This window comes from Manacus candei, unplaced genomic scaffold, assembly GCF_025592945.1.
Source record: "Manacus candei isolate 608988 ecotype Guabito, Panama unplaced genomic scaffold, ASM2559294v1 h1tg000060l, whole genome shotgun sequence".
Lineage (NCBI taxonomy): Eukaryota > Metazoa > Chordata > Aves > Passeriformes > Pipridae > Manacus > Manacus candei.
Genome location: NW_026138108.1, coordinates 9,558,589 through 9,572,636, shown reverse-complemented (window position 1 = coordinate 9,572,636; position 14,048 = coordinate 9,558,589). Strand labels below are relative to the sequence as shown.

Sequence of the window (14,048 nt, the reverse complement as noted above, 5' to 3'; positions counted from 1 at the left end):
CTATTCAGTTTTGCTTCTTATCTGTAATACATTGGAATATTTCCTTCCCTGTCTTCCAGCCCAATTAAGACTGTTCATACATTAATGCCTGGGAGACCTTCCTTGTGGCAATACTGGCCATTAAATACACAGGAAAAGATTGAACTGGAAAGTTAAGATAGGAAAAAGAGAGAGGCTTGAGGCTCTTGTATTCCTTCTGAGGAGCAGTTTAACAGGGGAGCCTGAAAGTCATGTGCCCTTCAAAGTCTATCTGTAACTCTCCTTGGGGTGACTTGTCACCTACTGTGACATGGGACTCAAAATCAGGTAGCTATTAGAGGAGAGTTTCATAATTAAAGTTGATTTTTTTCTTCTGTTGTGACTGTGTTGGTCTGAAGCACAGGGGTACTCTTGATGGTTCTGCCTAGCCCCTGCTTAAATCACAGGAACTGAAAGTGTCCTGGGAAGTTGTGCACAGTCCTATGTTTTTTTCCTTGTCTATCAGCTCTGAACGAGCTCTTCTTCATCCACACATGGGAGAATGAATTTCTCAGCCTTGGGAGGCTGTTAAAGTATCTGGCAGGACAGCCATGCACATGTACCTTATTTCTGTGTTTAACTTGCACCATATTAGAGAATACAAAAATTTGAAAGACAACAGACATAATATACGTATTACATGTTGTGGTTGCTGTTGCAGTGGATGGCAAATCTTGCTGCTCTCCCTTGTGGTATTTCACAGGCATAACTATCTGCTTCTTGGGCTGAATCAATGGCAGTGAATGGGATCTGCAAGAGGAAAGCCACAGTTGAAATCCCTGTGTGGACTGAAAGCTTGTACGCAGGGCACCGTCTCAGCTGCTGCTTTTGGAGTCCTTCTGAGTGTGGAGAACAGTGATAACTGGAAAGTTTTTTGGGAAAAGTTGCCATAACACAAGTGTAGAAAGTGTGAGAAAAGAGTTAAGCATTCCTGGGATGTCCTGTTCTGCTGGCTGTGCCAATGGTCCTCAATATTTACCTTTTAGAGGGTGCCTCTGAGAATCTCTGGTAACTCTTTGTACAAATACATCCTCTCCCACTGTCCTGTTGAGTCCCTGTCTGAGTGAGCCCTAAATGGAACCTTAATGCTCTTAGCAGGTTGGGAATGTTGTCTCCACATCTTCTGTGCCAAAAAAAAGAGAAAGGTTTAAACACAGATCATACGTATAATAGATTAACGTAGCATGACCTGATAGGGAAATATTGTGCTGGCTTTTCTTGCCTGGATTTTGCCAGGGATGAGAGTCCTCAGATAACTTTCTGGGTAACTTCAAAAAGGTCAAGAAAGAACTTCAGAAAGGACTCATTTGGCTTGGGATCTTCTCGACCAGGCAGTCACTGGATGTGGCTCTCTTGGCTGAGTGTGGCAATCGAGGGTCATCCATCCAAAGATACTTGTGTGTCAGTTGGGCAAGGTCTCGTGCAAGAGAAATTGTGTGTCTGGGAAGCATGTGGTGGGATTTGACCAAAATTTGTTTGGGGTTTGGTTCTGGATCACAGTCTGCCATTGCAACAGCTTGGGAACAATGTGACCTGGGAGGCTCTGTGTCCGTGAAGGAGTTTGTAGTCCCGCAGCATTTATGACTTTAAAGACATCTCTTTAAAACAGCTTTATAAAATAAGGCTGAGAGAACTCTTCCACCATGTTTGGAAACAAGCAGCAACTTCACAGTAAATGCTAGAATGTGTGGCTGCAGGTATCTTCTGTGAAAGGCTACCTTTTGGGTCGGCTACATTTTGGTGGGTTTGGTCAAGTAACTTGTCAAAAAATGGGTACTTTGTTGTTAAAATGCATCCTGGTTTGGGAAGTGCAGTTTCAGCTTTCTGTGGAGACCTGATTGAATTCTGCTCACTCAGAACGGAGCAATCCCAAATGGAGCATTTAAACAGTTTGTCTGATGTCAGTGAACTTTACCAAAGTACCTGCTTGAACAGTTTTCTTTTTGGTAGCTCAATAGAGACAAAAGAATAACTTTGTTAACAGAGACTAAGCTGCTAATTCTCTTAATGCTCTCTAATGCCTCTGAGCTAACAGACCAAATCATATTACATGCTTAAGACCAGAACTTTCCCTGAAACACTGGTGTTAATGAGGGTAATTTGTGGCCTCATAGGTTGACTGTTCCTTGACTGACACAATAATGGATGACAGCTTTCATGTGGGCTCCTTGGACTGTGTCTATGTGCTGCAGGATTTGAAGTCTCATTGTCTTGTTGGACTTCTGGAGAGTCCTCACTGTGGGAAAGGAATCAAAAAGCCAGTAGAGCAGAATAATCTGGGCTCTGCAACGTCCATTCTTTTGTTGCATAAAGCTGTCTTAATAGAGAAAGGATACTGTAGCTGGTGCTTAGATGGTGAGAATAGCAGTGAAGAGCAGGGACCTAATTGAAGTGTAGTGGAATAATAGTGACGAGCTGACCTCTGCTTGACAATGCAGCGGGTTTGTTTCATTTAGTAATAAGGCTGCAAAAAGGGCTGTGTAAGTTTAAAAAAAGATATAAGGTGTGGAATTGTTCACACCATCCCGTTTTAGATTGGGTCACCCTTTTTGTTCTGCCTCTCATTGTGCATCTGCTCAACTCAGTAGAAGTTCACTGAGGTGATGTGGGATAAGCTCTTGCAGCCAAAGTATGTTCCACTTAGTCTTCTCAAATGAAATGTTGTCGCTGAGAAAGAGCATTTTGGTGTAACTTGTCTCATTAAAGCCGAATGGGCGAAGGCAGAGAATTTTATGGCAAAGGTGTGTTCTCTGTGTATCTGAGGAGACCATTCAGTTGTCTTCTCTCCCGATTTTGGAGTACTATTAGGGGACTTCATCAAAAAACCTGTGGTATACTGTTGAAAGAAAAACTCTTTATTTAATTTGGTCTAATAATCCTATTTGATAACTCAGCCAGCTGCTCTATGGTTTTATGTTCTGTGTGCACAAATTGTGTGACCATCTTGCCAATGGTAAAGGCATTGATTTCACTGAACCACGGGATAGGTGAAGGAAGTTTTTACAGTAGTTTTAGGAACTATTTCTCCCTGTTTAATTGTCTGTGTCGTTTTGCAAAGGCCAGACAAAACACTCTGGCAGTCATTCTGTGCATGAACAGCTTGTAACTGTCAGAGATAAAAATGACAGAATGTTTTTAGGAGGTGCAGCAAAAGGAATACAGTCCCTAGTGTCACACTGCTTTTTCATTTGGTTAAAGCAGGCACTGGCACTAAATTCTGTCTAGTTGGGAAGGTATGTAGAAATACAGAACACTGTGATAGTCCTCAGTGAGTTTATTTTGAGTGGTATTCATTGAAATCAGAAAAAAAGGAAACAAAATGGTTAACAAAAAAGAGAATTGACGTACAGCACATGTACAATCTGCATGTCTGCCTGGTCACTCCTTGGTCACTGCTGAGGAAGGCTATGACTTTGGAAATCTGCTTTGAAGGCCAATAATTGAACTTGGGATGACTCTTGCTACTGTTGGCTAAACATTCCTTTGTCTGGTGGCTGCTCTTTTAAGCAGAGAAATAAGAACTTCACTTTAGACTTGGATCTTGCCAGATATCGGCTGCCTTGCAACTTGTATAAAAGAAATGAGGAGGTTTTATGAACACCAGTGTAAAGTGAGAGCATTAGATGAGAATGCGGGGGCTGCACAAATCTAGGGATGTTGCTTTTTGACCTTGCAGTGAAAACATGGGCACAGAAAAGATCACAGAAGGAGAAACCTCGGGGCCACTGACTTTGCAGGATGACTTCTTGCCTTTCCTGTCTGTAAACTGAAACGTCTTGTCCTGACACTGTAGAGTCTTCCCAGAAGTAGCAGGCTGTAGTCTGTGTGTGTGTTGAACTGACTTTGTTGCCTGCACACAGAGATGCTGAGGATGCTGATGCTCTTGCACTTGCCCTGTTTTGCAGAAGGCATGAGCTGCATGAATAAAGACCATGGCTGTGCCCACATCTGCAGAGAAACGCCCAAAGGAGGAGTTGCCTGTGAATGCCGACCAGGATTTGAACTGTCCAAGAATCAGAGGAGCTGCATTTGTATGCAATATTCTGCATATGCTTGTGGTTTCCCAAAGTGAACAAATAGTGTTCTGTTTGCAGTGATGTGGGATTTGGTATGTTATAGCTAAAGTGGGATGACACACCTAAGTTGTGTGCATTTGAATTAAGATAGAATCAATGCCTTTTGTGGACACTATCACACCAGTCTATTAATTGTTATGGTGTCTGTAGTTTGGGAATTGTGCCATCATTCATAATGGCAGGAAGTTCAGCTCCACAAGAGAGTGCTTCAGTGTAGCAGAGTTCCTTGGGAAAGGGGCATGTTAGGAAGGTGCAGATGGTCAAATGGCGACAGAATTTCACACTGTCTTTCAAAGATGCTGGAAGTACTTGTGAGATGTGAAATATATTTTCTTCCTAGTAACATGTAATCATGGAAATGGGGGCTGTCAACATACGTGTGATGATGCTGATAATGGGCCTATTTGTGGATGTCACCCCAAGTACATCATGCATGTGGATGGGAAAACCTGCCTGGGTCAGTATACGGTGGAGGGAAGTAGTTTGATGTTGATGACCAACTCTAAGGTGGTGTGGGGTTGCTGTGTGTTCATGATTAATGCTCCTCATAATAGTATGGCTAGAAGATGTCAAGGAATTCAAAATTAAGAAACCTGTTAGTGTTGGGTCCAGGCAACTTATTCTGCTCTATGTAAGTAGCTACCTAATATATTGCAGCCTGCAATTATCACTGGTCCCTCTGAAGCACAAGGCCTGCCACTAACCAAAGAAGTCTTCCTTCCCTCTAGAGTATTTTAGGTTCAGTTTCTCGTATGGCATGAGCCAGAGTGTAACCAGGGAGTGCATCTGTTAAAACCAGAACTCTGAAATCAATTAATGTACAATTTTTGCAAAGCAGTTATCCAGTAAAGAAAGTACATAAGATTTATAAACTCTTACAGTCTCTGGAAGAGTTTGTTGTCTGTTGATTGAAATCAAATGCTTAGACATAACTGGCTAGTCCTTGTATTTGTTCATGATAGATGATGACAGTGTGCTCTTAAGAGAACAGTTCACGACAGTTCAATTAGTTCTTTCATCTTGTTGCTGTTTACTACATCTGTGGCACATCTTTTGTTTTGTTAAGAATACTGAAGCAAACATGACTTGTAAGGCAGCCACAGAAGCAGAGTATTCTTATGCTTTTGACTGAAGAGTCTTCATGATTTTCATTGCTACTTTCTTTATAAAAATAACTTGTTTCTGCCTAGTCAGTTCTGACTGTCTCTGATGATTCAGCGTGCGATGCAGCAGTTTGCATGTGTGTACATATTGAAAGTCAGATGAGGTTTCTGGTCAGGGTACCTTTACTCACTGGCTTTTTTCGTGTTCCTTACAGAGAGGGAAGAGGCTGCTGTGGAAATTTCAGAGGGGAACACCACAGCAGCAGCTGATGTGGACAAGAGGGTGAAGCGACGGTTGCTTATGGGTAAAAGCGCTGATCCAAAATAATTCTGGTGTTTGTTGAAACCATTTGGATCAAAGAATTGGTGTGGATTTGTTTTTGGTTTCGTTTTTTTTTATTGTAACCATCAGCTCTGGACTGATTTCTGCCTTTGATGCTTCACTCCCTCTTAAGGAAATAATATTCCATAATGTGTTAAAAACTACATACATTGTTTGTGATGGTCAGTGGGGAAGTATCAAGAACTTGCCCTTGGGCTGTGTCTGTGTGCTGCAGTGTATAGTTCCATGGTTCTAATTCACCTGGGAATGCAGTACAGTCCCTTCTGTGCTACAGTTTTAGCCCTTTTTTTAGCCTAGATTGTGGAGGAAGCAGTGTTTTACCTGCTTCTCTTCAACTGAAAGTATACTTCTGTGTGGAAGAGAGTTGGGCCTAGTGGTAAATTGCATTTGGAAGGACACATTAGGGTGCAAGGCCATCTTATTATTCCTAGAGGTGTTCCCATCTGGCCCAAAATGCTAGTCTCCAGGAGTCTGTCACTGCAGGGAAGGCACTGGCATAAGAAACAATCACTGTGGTCTCAGGGCAGCTGGGTCAGTGGATGTCCACCTCTCAAAAGCCCTTTCTTCATGCAGTTGGGGTGATTTGCTGTGCTTGCTGGCGCTTACTTCAGAAGTGGCATGGAGGCTGAGAAAGAAGCTACCAATAGTGTAGGGCTAGCCCTGAGCTCCTGAGTCCATGTTTAGACACCTAAATAAATATCCTGGTTTCCAAAAAAAAAAAAAAAAGAAAAAAAGAAAAAGACATTTCTGTGGAAAGAAGAAGAAAGAAGATGTACTCTGTCTTCCCTTGGAGGTTGGACATAGCCTCCCAATACTGAATGTGAGATGAGAAACTGCAAGGGAACTAACCAATACAGTTCTCAAAACTTGAGAATGAGTGGCATATGCTTGATGCTGCAAAAAACTAGGATACAGAGCTAGAAAGAGAGAATTTCAAAAAGCAGACATAAAAAATGTTCTCTGCAGCTCTCTCAATCAATATGTGCTATATAAAATTGCATTTGTCCAACCAGTGATAAGGCTGTTAGACTGACTACAAGAAGATGGATGCCAAAGAGTGAGTTACTTCTGTTTAGCTGGATGTGAAGAACCATGTTTTGAGGGTGCTCACTAGAAAGGTTTGGTGAGATTTAGACATAGTTTGAATAGGGGGAAGTTAGACCAACAAACTTCGTTTGAAATGGCAAAAAGGCACATGGGTTACCATTGTGGATGTTATCCACCATGTCTGGGGGCACAGGTAGGATGGGAAGGTGTGTTGGGAGGGATTTAAGAAAATTGGTTTACTAGTGCCAGGTGTAACCAATTGTCTGAGCATGGGTGGGAAGCGTCAGAGGATCAGCCAGGACTGAGTGTGGGCATAAGGAGACAGACTGACAGTAACAGATTCATCATCAAGGAGCAGGGTTTTGTGTTTAAGGACAAGAATACCCAGTGGGCAGTATCTTAGGTTGTAGAGTCTCTGCAAAAAAACCTGGAAATAGCTGAGGCAGGAGTTTTGCCAACACATGTTTTTAGTAGCTGCTCGTGTACACTAGACTAAATCTGTTCAAATAGCAGTGTGCTTGGAACTGTGCCTCGTGTCTCATGATGTTTCCTGTTACCACTATAACATCCCTGAGCAAACTTCAGCTTTATCTTGTTGGCCAGAAACGTGTGCAGTAAATAACGGCGGCTGCGATCGCACGTGTAAGGACACGTCGACCGGAGTTCACTGCAGCTGTCCCGTGGGATTCACGCTCCAGTTCGATGGCAAGACATGTAAAGGTGAGTTTTATGATTGTAGACATGTGCCTACCAACACCTTGCTATAAGGTGTTAACCTCCAAATGAAGGTAGTACAGTGTGCAGAGGAAAGGCAGTGTGTGTAATCTAACCAAAGAAAGGACTGCAGCCGGGGTGGAGGTGTAGTTTGCATCGCATCAGGTGTACCATGTGCAGAGAATCTCTTCTGCTCTGCCCTCCCCCTCAGCACTTCCACCTCATTTTTCACAGGTGAGGTTTGGTAGAGGTAATAAAGGCCTGTGGTGCAGTAGAGGTCAGTGCTGGGATAAGCAGGCATGTAGGTGCTTACAGGTATACAGTGCAATAGTCTGCTGTTTTACCTGCAGTCAGATGGGTATTAGAGCAGTTTGCAAGTAAATATCAGTGTGCAAATAGGGATGTGTTTTATAAATATATACTGGTCCAGGCGGCTCTAATGAGAGTACTGGCAGGGAGCAAAGGGACAGTTGTTAGAATATACAGTATATTAGAATACATTTTCCAGCGATTAGATGTTAAGACTGTTCTGCTAAGCAAAAATGATGAAATCCCCATGCATGAGTCAATTAATATTAGATAAAGGCCTCATTCTAATATTGGCATGAAAAGGATGGGGTAGCTCAGGAATCTGCCTGAGATTTCTGCTGGGCTCACAGAGAGGAAATGGAGAGAATGTTTAAAATGCTAAAACCTTTTAGAGAGCGTTGGAGTCAAAGTGCTTCCAAACAGAACTTAGGGAAATGGTCTTTTATGAATACATATACCCAAATGTAACTGACAGCAGTATGTTAAATGAGAAGAAATAACACTGTCCTGGGACTGAATGGGCCAGATCCTTCTTAAGAGCTGGATCTGATCTTCCTTTTGTGGTACTCTCACTGGATTTTGTTTCTGGGCTCCTCTAACCAACTGGATGAGACTGTTTTCTTGGTCTGGCAGTGGAAGTATGTTGAGTGCACTATGTTTATTTGTTGAAGTGCTTTTTTTGTTACAGATATTGATGAATGCCAGTCCAATAATGGAGGCTGTGATCATTTCTGTAAAAACACTGTTGGCAGTTTTGATTGCAGCTGCAGAAAAGGATTTAAATTATTAACAGATGAGAAGTCTTGTCAAGGTATGTGCACTGGAGAGACAATAGTAGAACAAAAGTAGGACAAATCAGTGTGGCTTGGACATCTACTACAATGATGAGGTGATAATGGACTCCAGAATTTCCATTCCTCAGTGTTGGATATTTTTTCTTCTGAAACAACTGTTGAGTTAATACAGTTGGCTTGATACTATTGTAGGAGATATGTTTAATGGCACAGTGAGCTATTATCAGGAAGTGACAGAGACAGCATCATATTAAAAAGCTTTTTGTGAGGTTAATACTTCCCCCTGCCTTAATGATCTTAAAATAATTTACAGGGAAAATTAGACAATATCTCCCTGTCCATCTTACTGACTGATTCACCATTGCAGTGAAATTATTTTTTCTTAATAGGATATTTTGTTGCCGTGAGTTCATTATTAAAGGAAAAAAATATAACATGATCTATGAAATTATAGGCCTGGAGACAGGCTGGAAACACTGTTCTCTAAAACACCATAGAGCATTTGATTTTGAAGATAACATGGATTTCTCCTGTGAGATTTGCACAGTATATTTGCTTTGCTGTGTAATGGTTTGTACATATAGAGTTAGCAATCCTGTTTAAGCTGCTTAAATGCACGAAAATTTAAATATCAAAATGCTCTGTTTTTGTGGAAAAACTACAGTATGAAACAATATAATGTCAATCAGCCAAATGGTGAATTATGCCATTTCCTAGGCAACTATCTGACATTAATGATTAATTGCAGAAAGCTGAACTGATTATCAGAAGGTACTTTTCACCTGCATTTTTGGTGTATTCTTATCCTTTATAAATCAGACAAAGGACAGCTATTTATGTGGAGAAAACTTACTATATAAATATCATATTTTCAAGATATTTTGTGGGGGTTTTTTAGATGTAATTTGTTTATAAATGTATTTTAAAGACTTGCATCTCCCTTTTGTCCCTGTCACTTCTCTAACTTTCCCTAGACTGTTTCAGAAGTGATACCTTGAAGCATGCCAAAGCTCAAGAAACAAGATTGATGAAATGTGTCAGTGAAGTTGATGTGAAAGTTTTTGTGTCTTGCAGCATTCTTACGTGGCATGCATAATGTATTAGCACAGAAATTTTAGGTTCTTTCGATGGTGTAATAAATGTTCATTCTCGGAGAAAATGGTGATTTTCAGCAGGCTTAAATCAGACACTGTGTGTTCACATGGAGTTAAAATTGTGGCCTTCGTTTTTATTTAGGGAGAAAAAAACAAAGGCAATACTTTCTTTTGTAGAATTCTTTTCTATGTAGACTTTTCTAAATGAAATAAGAGTTTTGTCAGCAGTTTTCTTCTCCCATAGAAGAGAAATAATTTGTTTTAAACATAATTTAAAAAATTTAACAGCAGTTTCTGCGTTTGCCAAGAAAAAGCTTGTTTGGCAAGCTAAGCGCTCTTTTAAAAGTTGTCATTTCGTTATGTTACATTATTTGCTTTCAAAGAATTTGCTTAGTTTACATAAATCTACACATCTCTGCGTCCAACTTCGTTAGCTCATCAGCCTTGTCAGCCTGAAAGATACTGATGTGTCCATTTAAAACCTGCAGACATTGATGAATGCTCCTTCGAGCGGACGTGCGACCACACGTGCATCAATCATCCAGGCACCTTTGAGTGTACTTGCAACAAAGGATATGCTCTCTATGGCTTCACACACTGTGGAGGTGAGTTATGGAAAGGCACCACAGGCCGTTGCTGATAGAGGGCTGTTGCCACAGGTCTAGTTATTGTCTGCGCAAGACGCAAGCTGAGGTGTATGCAGGAGGCCCGTGGAGTAAATTTTACTCTCTGCCAGGATAACGAGACACAGCAAAAGTAGGAAATAATCCTGCTTATTTCTTTCTTGGCTCAAATGATTTTACCTTCACACCACGTTACTATTAGGACAAGCTTGATAGGTTTTGCATTTGGATATGAAAGCCCTAATTTGGTACAATTTTCACATGCAGAAGTGTCATTGACTTCAATGAAAAGTTAGTGGAAAAGGCCTTAAAGAGCAGGAAGGTCTGAATGACTTCCAAAATTATGGTTCTGCAGGTTGCCTTTGTGCATATGTCAGATCCTCACATGATGTAGTTTGGAATTTAGCTGATGTAGTGCCACTGATTTACAGCGGCCAAGATTAATACTCTTGAATCTTTTATGTCTTTCCTACAAAGACAGTTCAAGGAAAGAGAAGGATGTTCACAGAACCTTGATGCATGTCAAATGTGAATATTTGTGTGAGAAATTTCCAGATTTTACTTAACAATAGCTAGGGCACTAAATGGAATTAAATTTGGTTTATATAAGCTCTTGGCAAGATTTTACTGACTTCACAAGACCTTACCAACTGGAACAATTCAGAGATCTCTGTATGCTTGTTCTGTTCTACCCTCTGCCTCTACTCTCCTCTGCCTCCTTGCAAAGGAGATTACAGGGCTACAACATGTCTGTGTTGTATCCTGATGAACAGGGGAACTTGACTGGATAAGGAATAACACTGTTCATGTGCTCTACTTGCAAAAAGAAGTCAGTTCTCATTAATTCTTCTGCATTAATTCAATTTCTTTTGGCCACCAGTGAGGCAAAGGAACTGTAATTTTGCTGTTGGCTGCTAATTGGCCTTTTCTTATTCCTGGGGAGATGTTAATCCTCATACTGTAGTAAGTCCTTCATTGTCTGGCAGTCATAGGCTTTGTCAAAGTTGGTAGGGATACTGCATATACACCTTTTGACCTCCATGGAAGAAGTCAATAAATACTGGATATAACAGGTTGCCATTGCATGCAGCATCCTGACAAAAGGTCCATGAAAAGCAAAGATTTGGGCTGATTTTGTAGTATCTTAGGCAGCAATACTAGTTTAAGGTGTTCCCTTCTTTCTGCATTATTCCTCTGCTGCCCATTCCTACCCCTGCTGTCTAAGTTCTGTTAATTAGGATATTTCCCCCCGAATTCAGATCAGTTTTGTGACGTGTTTCACAATGTTTTCTAACAAATTGCTACCTACAGGATATCTGTAAGGGGGAACGAATGGTTGGGGAGAGCAGTGACAAGAACTTATTATTAGCATTGAGAAAACTGTATGTAGAAGCAGGTACCCTCAGTTGCACAAACTTTATGGGACTTGTGACAGGTTTCTTGATGACAGCTTTCTAGGTCTATGTATAATTGCCATAGAGCTACAGGAGACAAGTGAAGCAGTCATCGAGGTGGATCTGAGCAGCAAGGACATAGAACTTTGCATTTCCCATTGTTGAAATTCATGAGATTGCTATTGACCCATTTTCCAGCCAGTCAAGGTCCCTATGAATAGTGGCACAACCATCTGGTGTATCAGCCACTCCTCCCAGTTTTGTATCATCTGCGAACTTACTGAGGGTGAACTCTTGTCCCATCATCCAGGTTTAATCAAGAGGATAAACAGTACTGGCCCTGGTACTGACCCCTGGGATACAACACTAGTGAATGGTATATTCTGCATCAGCATGCAAGCTTGCACCAAGGGCAGTATGTTGTGTTGCCAGTGGTTTCTCCTCCTGTTGGCATTTATTGGGCGGGATAATGCCCTAAAATTGGATAATTGGCCAAAAGGGACAATGGTGACACAATGTTTGCCCACAGAGTCAAACCATGTTCCACAGTAGTTGTATCTATCAGAGCACTTTGGAGGATTGATGAGTATGAATCTTGTCTGTGTTACCTCTCTTTATTACCAATTAGAAATAAGAATTAAGCAGACACAGTACAATGCATATTTGATTTGACCTCCTTTTCCTGGAGTTAATTTGCTGTCATATTGCTGAGGCTGGATATTGTTTAATTATGAAGTTTGAGGACACAATTAACATTTCCCTTCCACCAACATTTGGTCTATTTTGAAATTTATCAAAGGATTTCCAGGGAGACAAACTAGTTCAAGGTGGGTGTCCAGATAGCATTCCTAAAGTCTTTTTCCAACTCTACTAAGCAGTGTTTGTGTACATGTTTACCTAGCGGAGTCAGAATACAGAACTTTTGGAAGAGTATCTTTTTGTAACTATTTTTACCTTTCCTCCGTAGATATTAATGAATGTAGCATCAACAACGGTGGTTGCCAACAGCTGTGTGTGAACACGCAGGGAGACTATGAATGCCTGTGTCACTCTAACTACAAGTTACACTGGAACAAAAAGGATTGTGTTGGTAAGGTGTCTAGCGAATACATTTCTACTCCTGATGTGTGTGATGGCCATATGGTTACAGTCAAATCCGATGGTCTGTCCAGTTAAGTGGTGTGAGTCATTGTTCCCGGTATTCCGCTTTGCTTTGTAGCAAGGCATGATGGTAATGATGTTGAAACTCATAAAAACGAGTGAAAAACCAACCCCAAAAACAGGAGATACTTTGAGGGATTTCGATGCTTTCTTTCCTGTGCTTTTTGTCTAGCTCATTCTTCTATTTCCTTTGGTTTCTCTGCATGAGAAGGTTCGCTCATGATAAAGGAAATTGCTTATGTGATGTCATCTGCCAGTGATGTTATTTCGCTTTGAATTTCTGCCTAAGCAGCGTATTAATTGCATGGGTGCTCTCAGGTACCAGCTACAAAAGCAGCTGCTTGTCAATTTATTAGCAGGGTGTAGGTAGATGTTTTAATTCTGTGAGTATTTGTTTTATCTTATTTAGAGACAAAAGGTCCCTTGCCTGATAATATGTCACCCAAGGTATTGCTGCACTGCATTAAGAGTGGTGGGAGTGATAGATGCTTTTTAAGCTGCTCTCCGGATGTCCAGGTGTTTTCTGGTAAGTCAAAACTAACAAAAACAAGCATGTGATTCTGTAGAGAGTGTAAGTGGGGCAAATATCCTGTGTTATGGAAGCCCCAAGAAGGAGACAATCAGCAGGGATCTTTCCTCTTTCACTGCAGATAATAAAGGGCTACATCCCTGACAGTGTCCCAGGAAAGCCTCTCTCTCCTTGTCTTTTATAACCACTCTACCCTCAGATTCCCTTCTCATGACAACTGTCTTTTTGAAGCTGGGGAGGACAGGGCAGAATTCTCCGTGCTCCCTGGGCCATTCCTTAATTGGCTGTGAGAGCCACTGCTGAATGAGGCGAAGGCATTCCAGCCCTGCGTGGGGTCTGGGATTTTGCCTGTGCAGCCCCTCCATCCCATAGGACGTGGCATGGGGACTCAGCTGGTGCTTGTGGGACAGATGCTGTTTTTCTTCCTGAACCTTTTAAATGGCTTAGAAAAAGACAAGCTCTAATGTAGAGTATTTGATGAACAACATTGTTAAAAAAGGTGAGGATGATGATGACACAACAAATTAAATATATCTTTCATACTACAGGAGTCTTCAGTCTGTGCACTGTGCCTATGCCTTTACTCTCTGTCTCTCTGGTCTGTCTGTTAGGAACACAAGATGCCTACACCCTCACCTGTGGCAGGTCATCTCAGCTTAAGAAAAAGCAGCAAAACACAAATGCTTCCAGCTGGCTGGGTAATCACAACATTTACTGTTGCATGGTTTGACTGATTTATTTTCGGTGATAACTGTGAAATAAAGGTGTTTCTGTTGACTTCCTATTTTCACTCTCTGTTATGCTCCGTCTGTTTTTATTTCCTCATCCTCATGATTGTCGTTC

At 41.3% G+C, this 14,048-nt stretch overlaps 1 protein-coding gene across 1 annotated transcript in view; it reads left to right on the top strand.

The window, feature by feature from the left end:
• The window catches only part of SCUBE2 (signal peptide, CUB domain and EGF like domain containing 2), a gene marked incomplete at its 5' end in the record, with an annotated part of 41,879 nt that overhangs the window by 6,346 nt on the left and 21,485 nt on the right, over positions 1 to 14,048 (top strand). Inside the window, 9 exons of the mRNA XM_051803898.1 lie at positions 3,924 to 4,049; positions 4,435 to 4,551; positions 5,413 to 5,502; positions 7,191 to 7,307; positions 8,299 to 8,421; positions 9,987 to 10,103; positions 12,483 to 12,605; positions 13,086 to 13,202; positions 13,817 to 13,903. Coding sequence (XP_051659858.1) covers positions 3,924 to 4,049; positions 4,435 to 4,551; positions 5,413 to 5,502; positions 7,191 to 7,307; positions 8,299 to 8,421; positions 9,987 to 10,103; positions 12,483 to 12,605; positions 13,086 to 13,202; positions 13,817 to 13,903 — 1,017 coding nt within the window. The remainder of the gene's footprint in view (positions 1 to 3,923; positions 4,050 to 4,434; positions 4,552 to 5,412; positions 5,503 to 7,190; positions 7,308 to 8,298; positions 8,422 to 9,986; positions 10,104 to 12,482; positions 12,606 to 13,085; positions 13,203 to 13,816; positions 13,904 to 14,048) is intronic.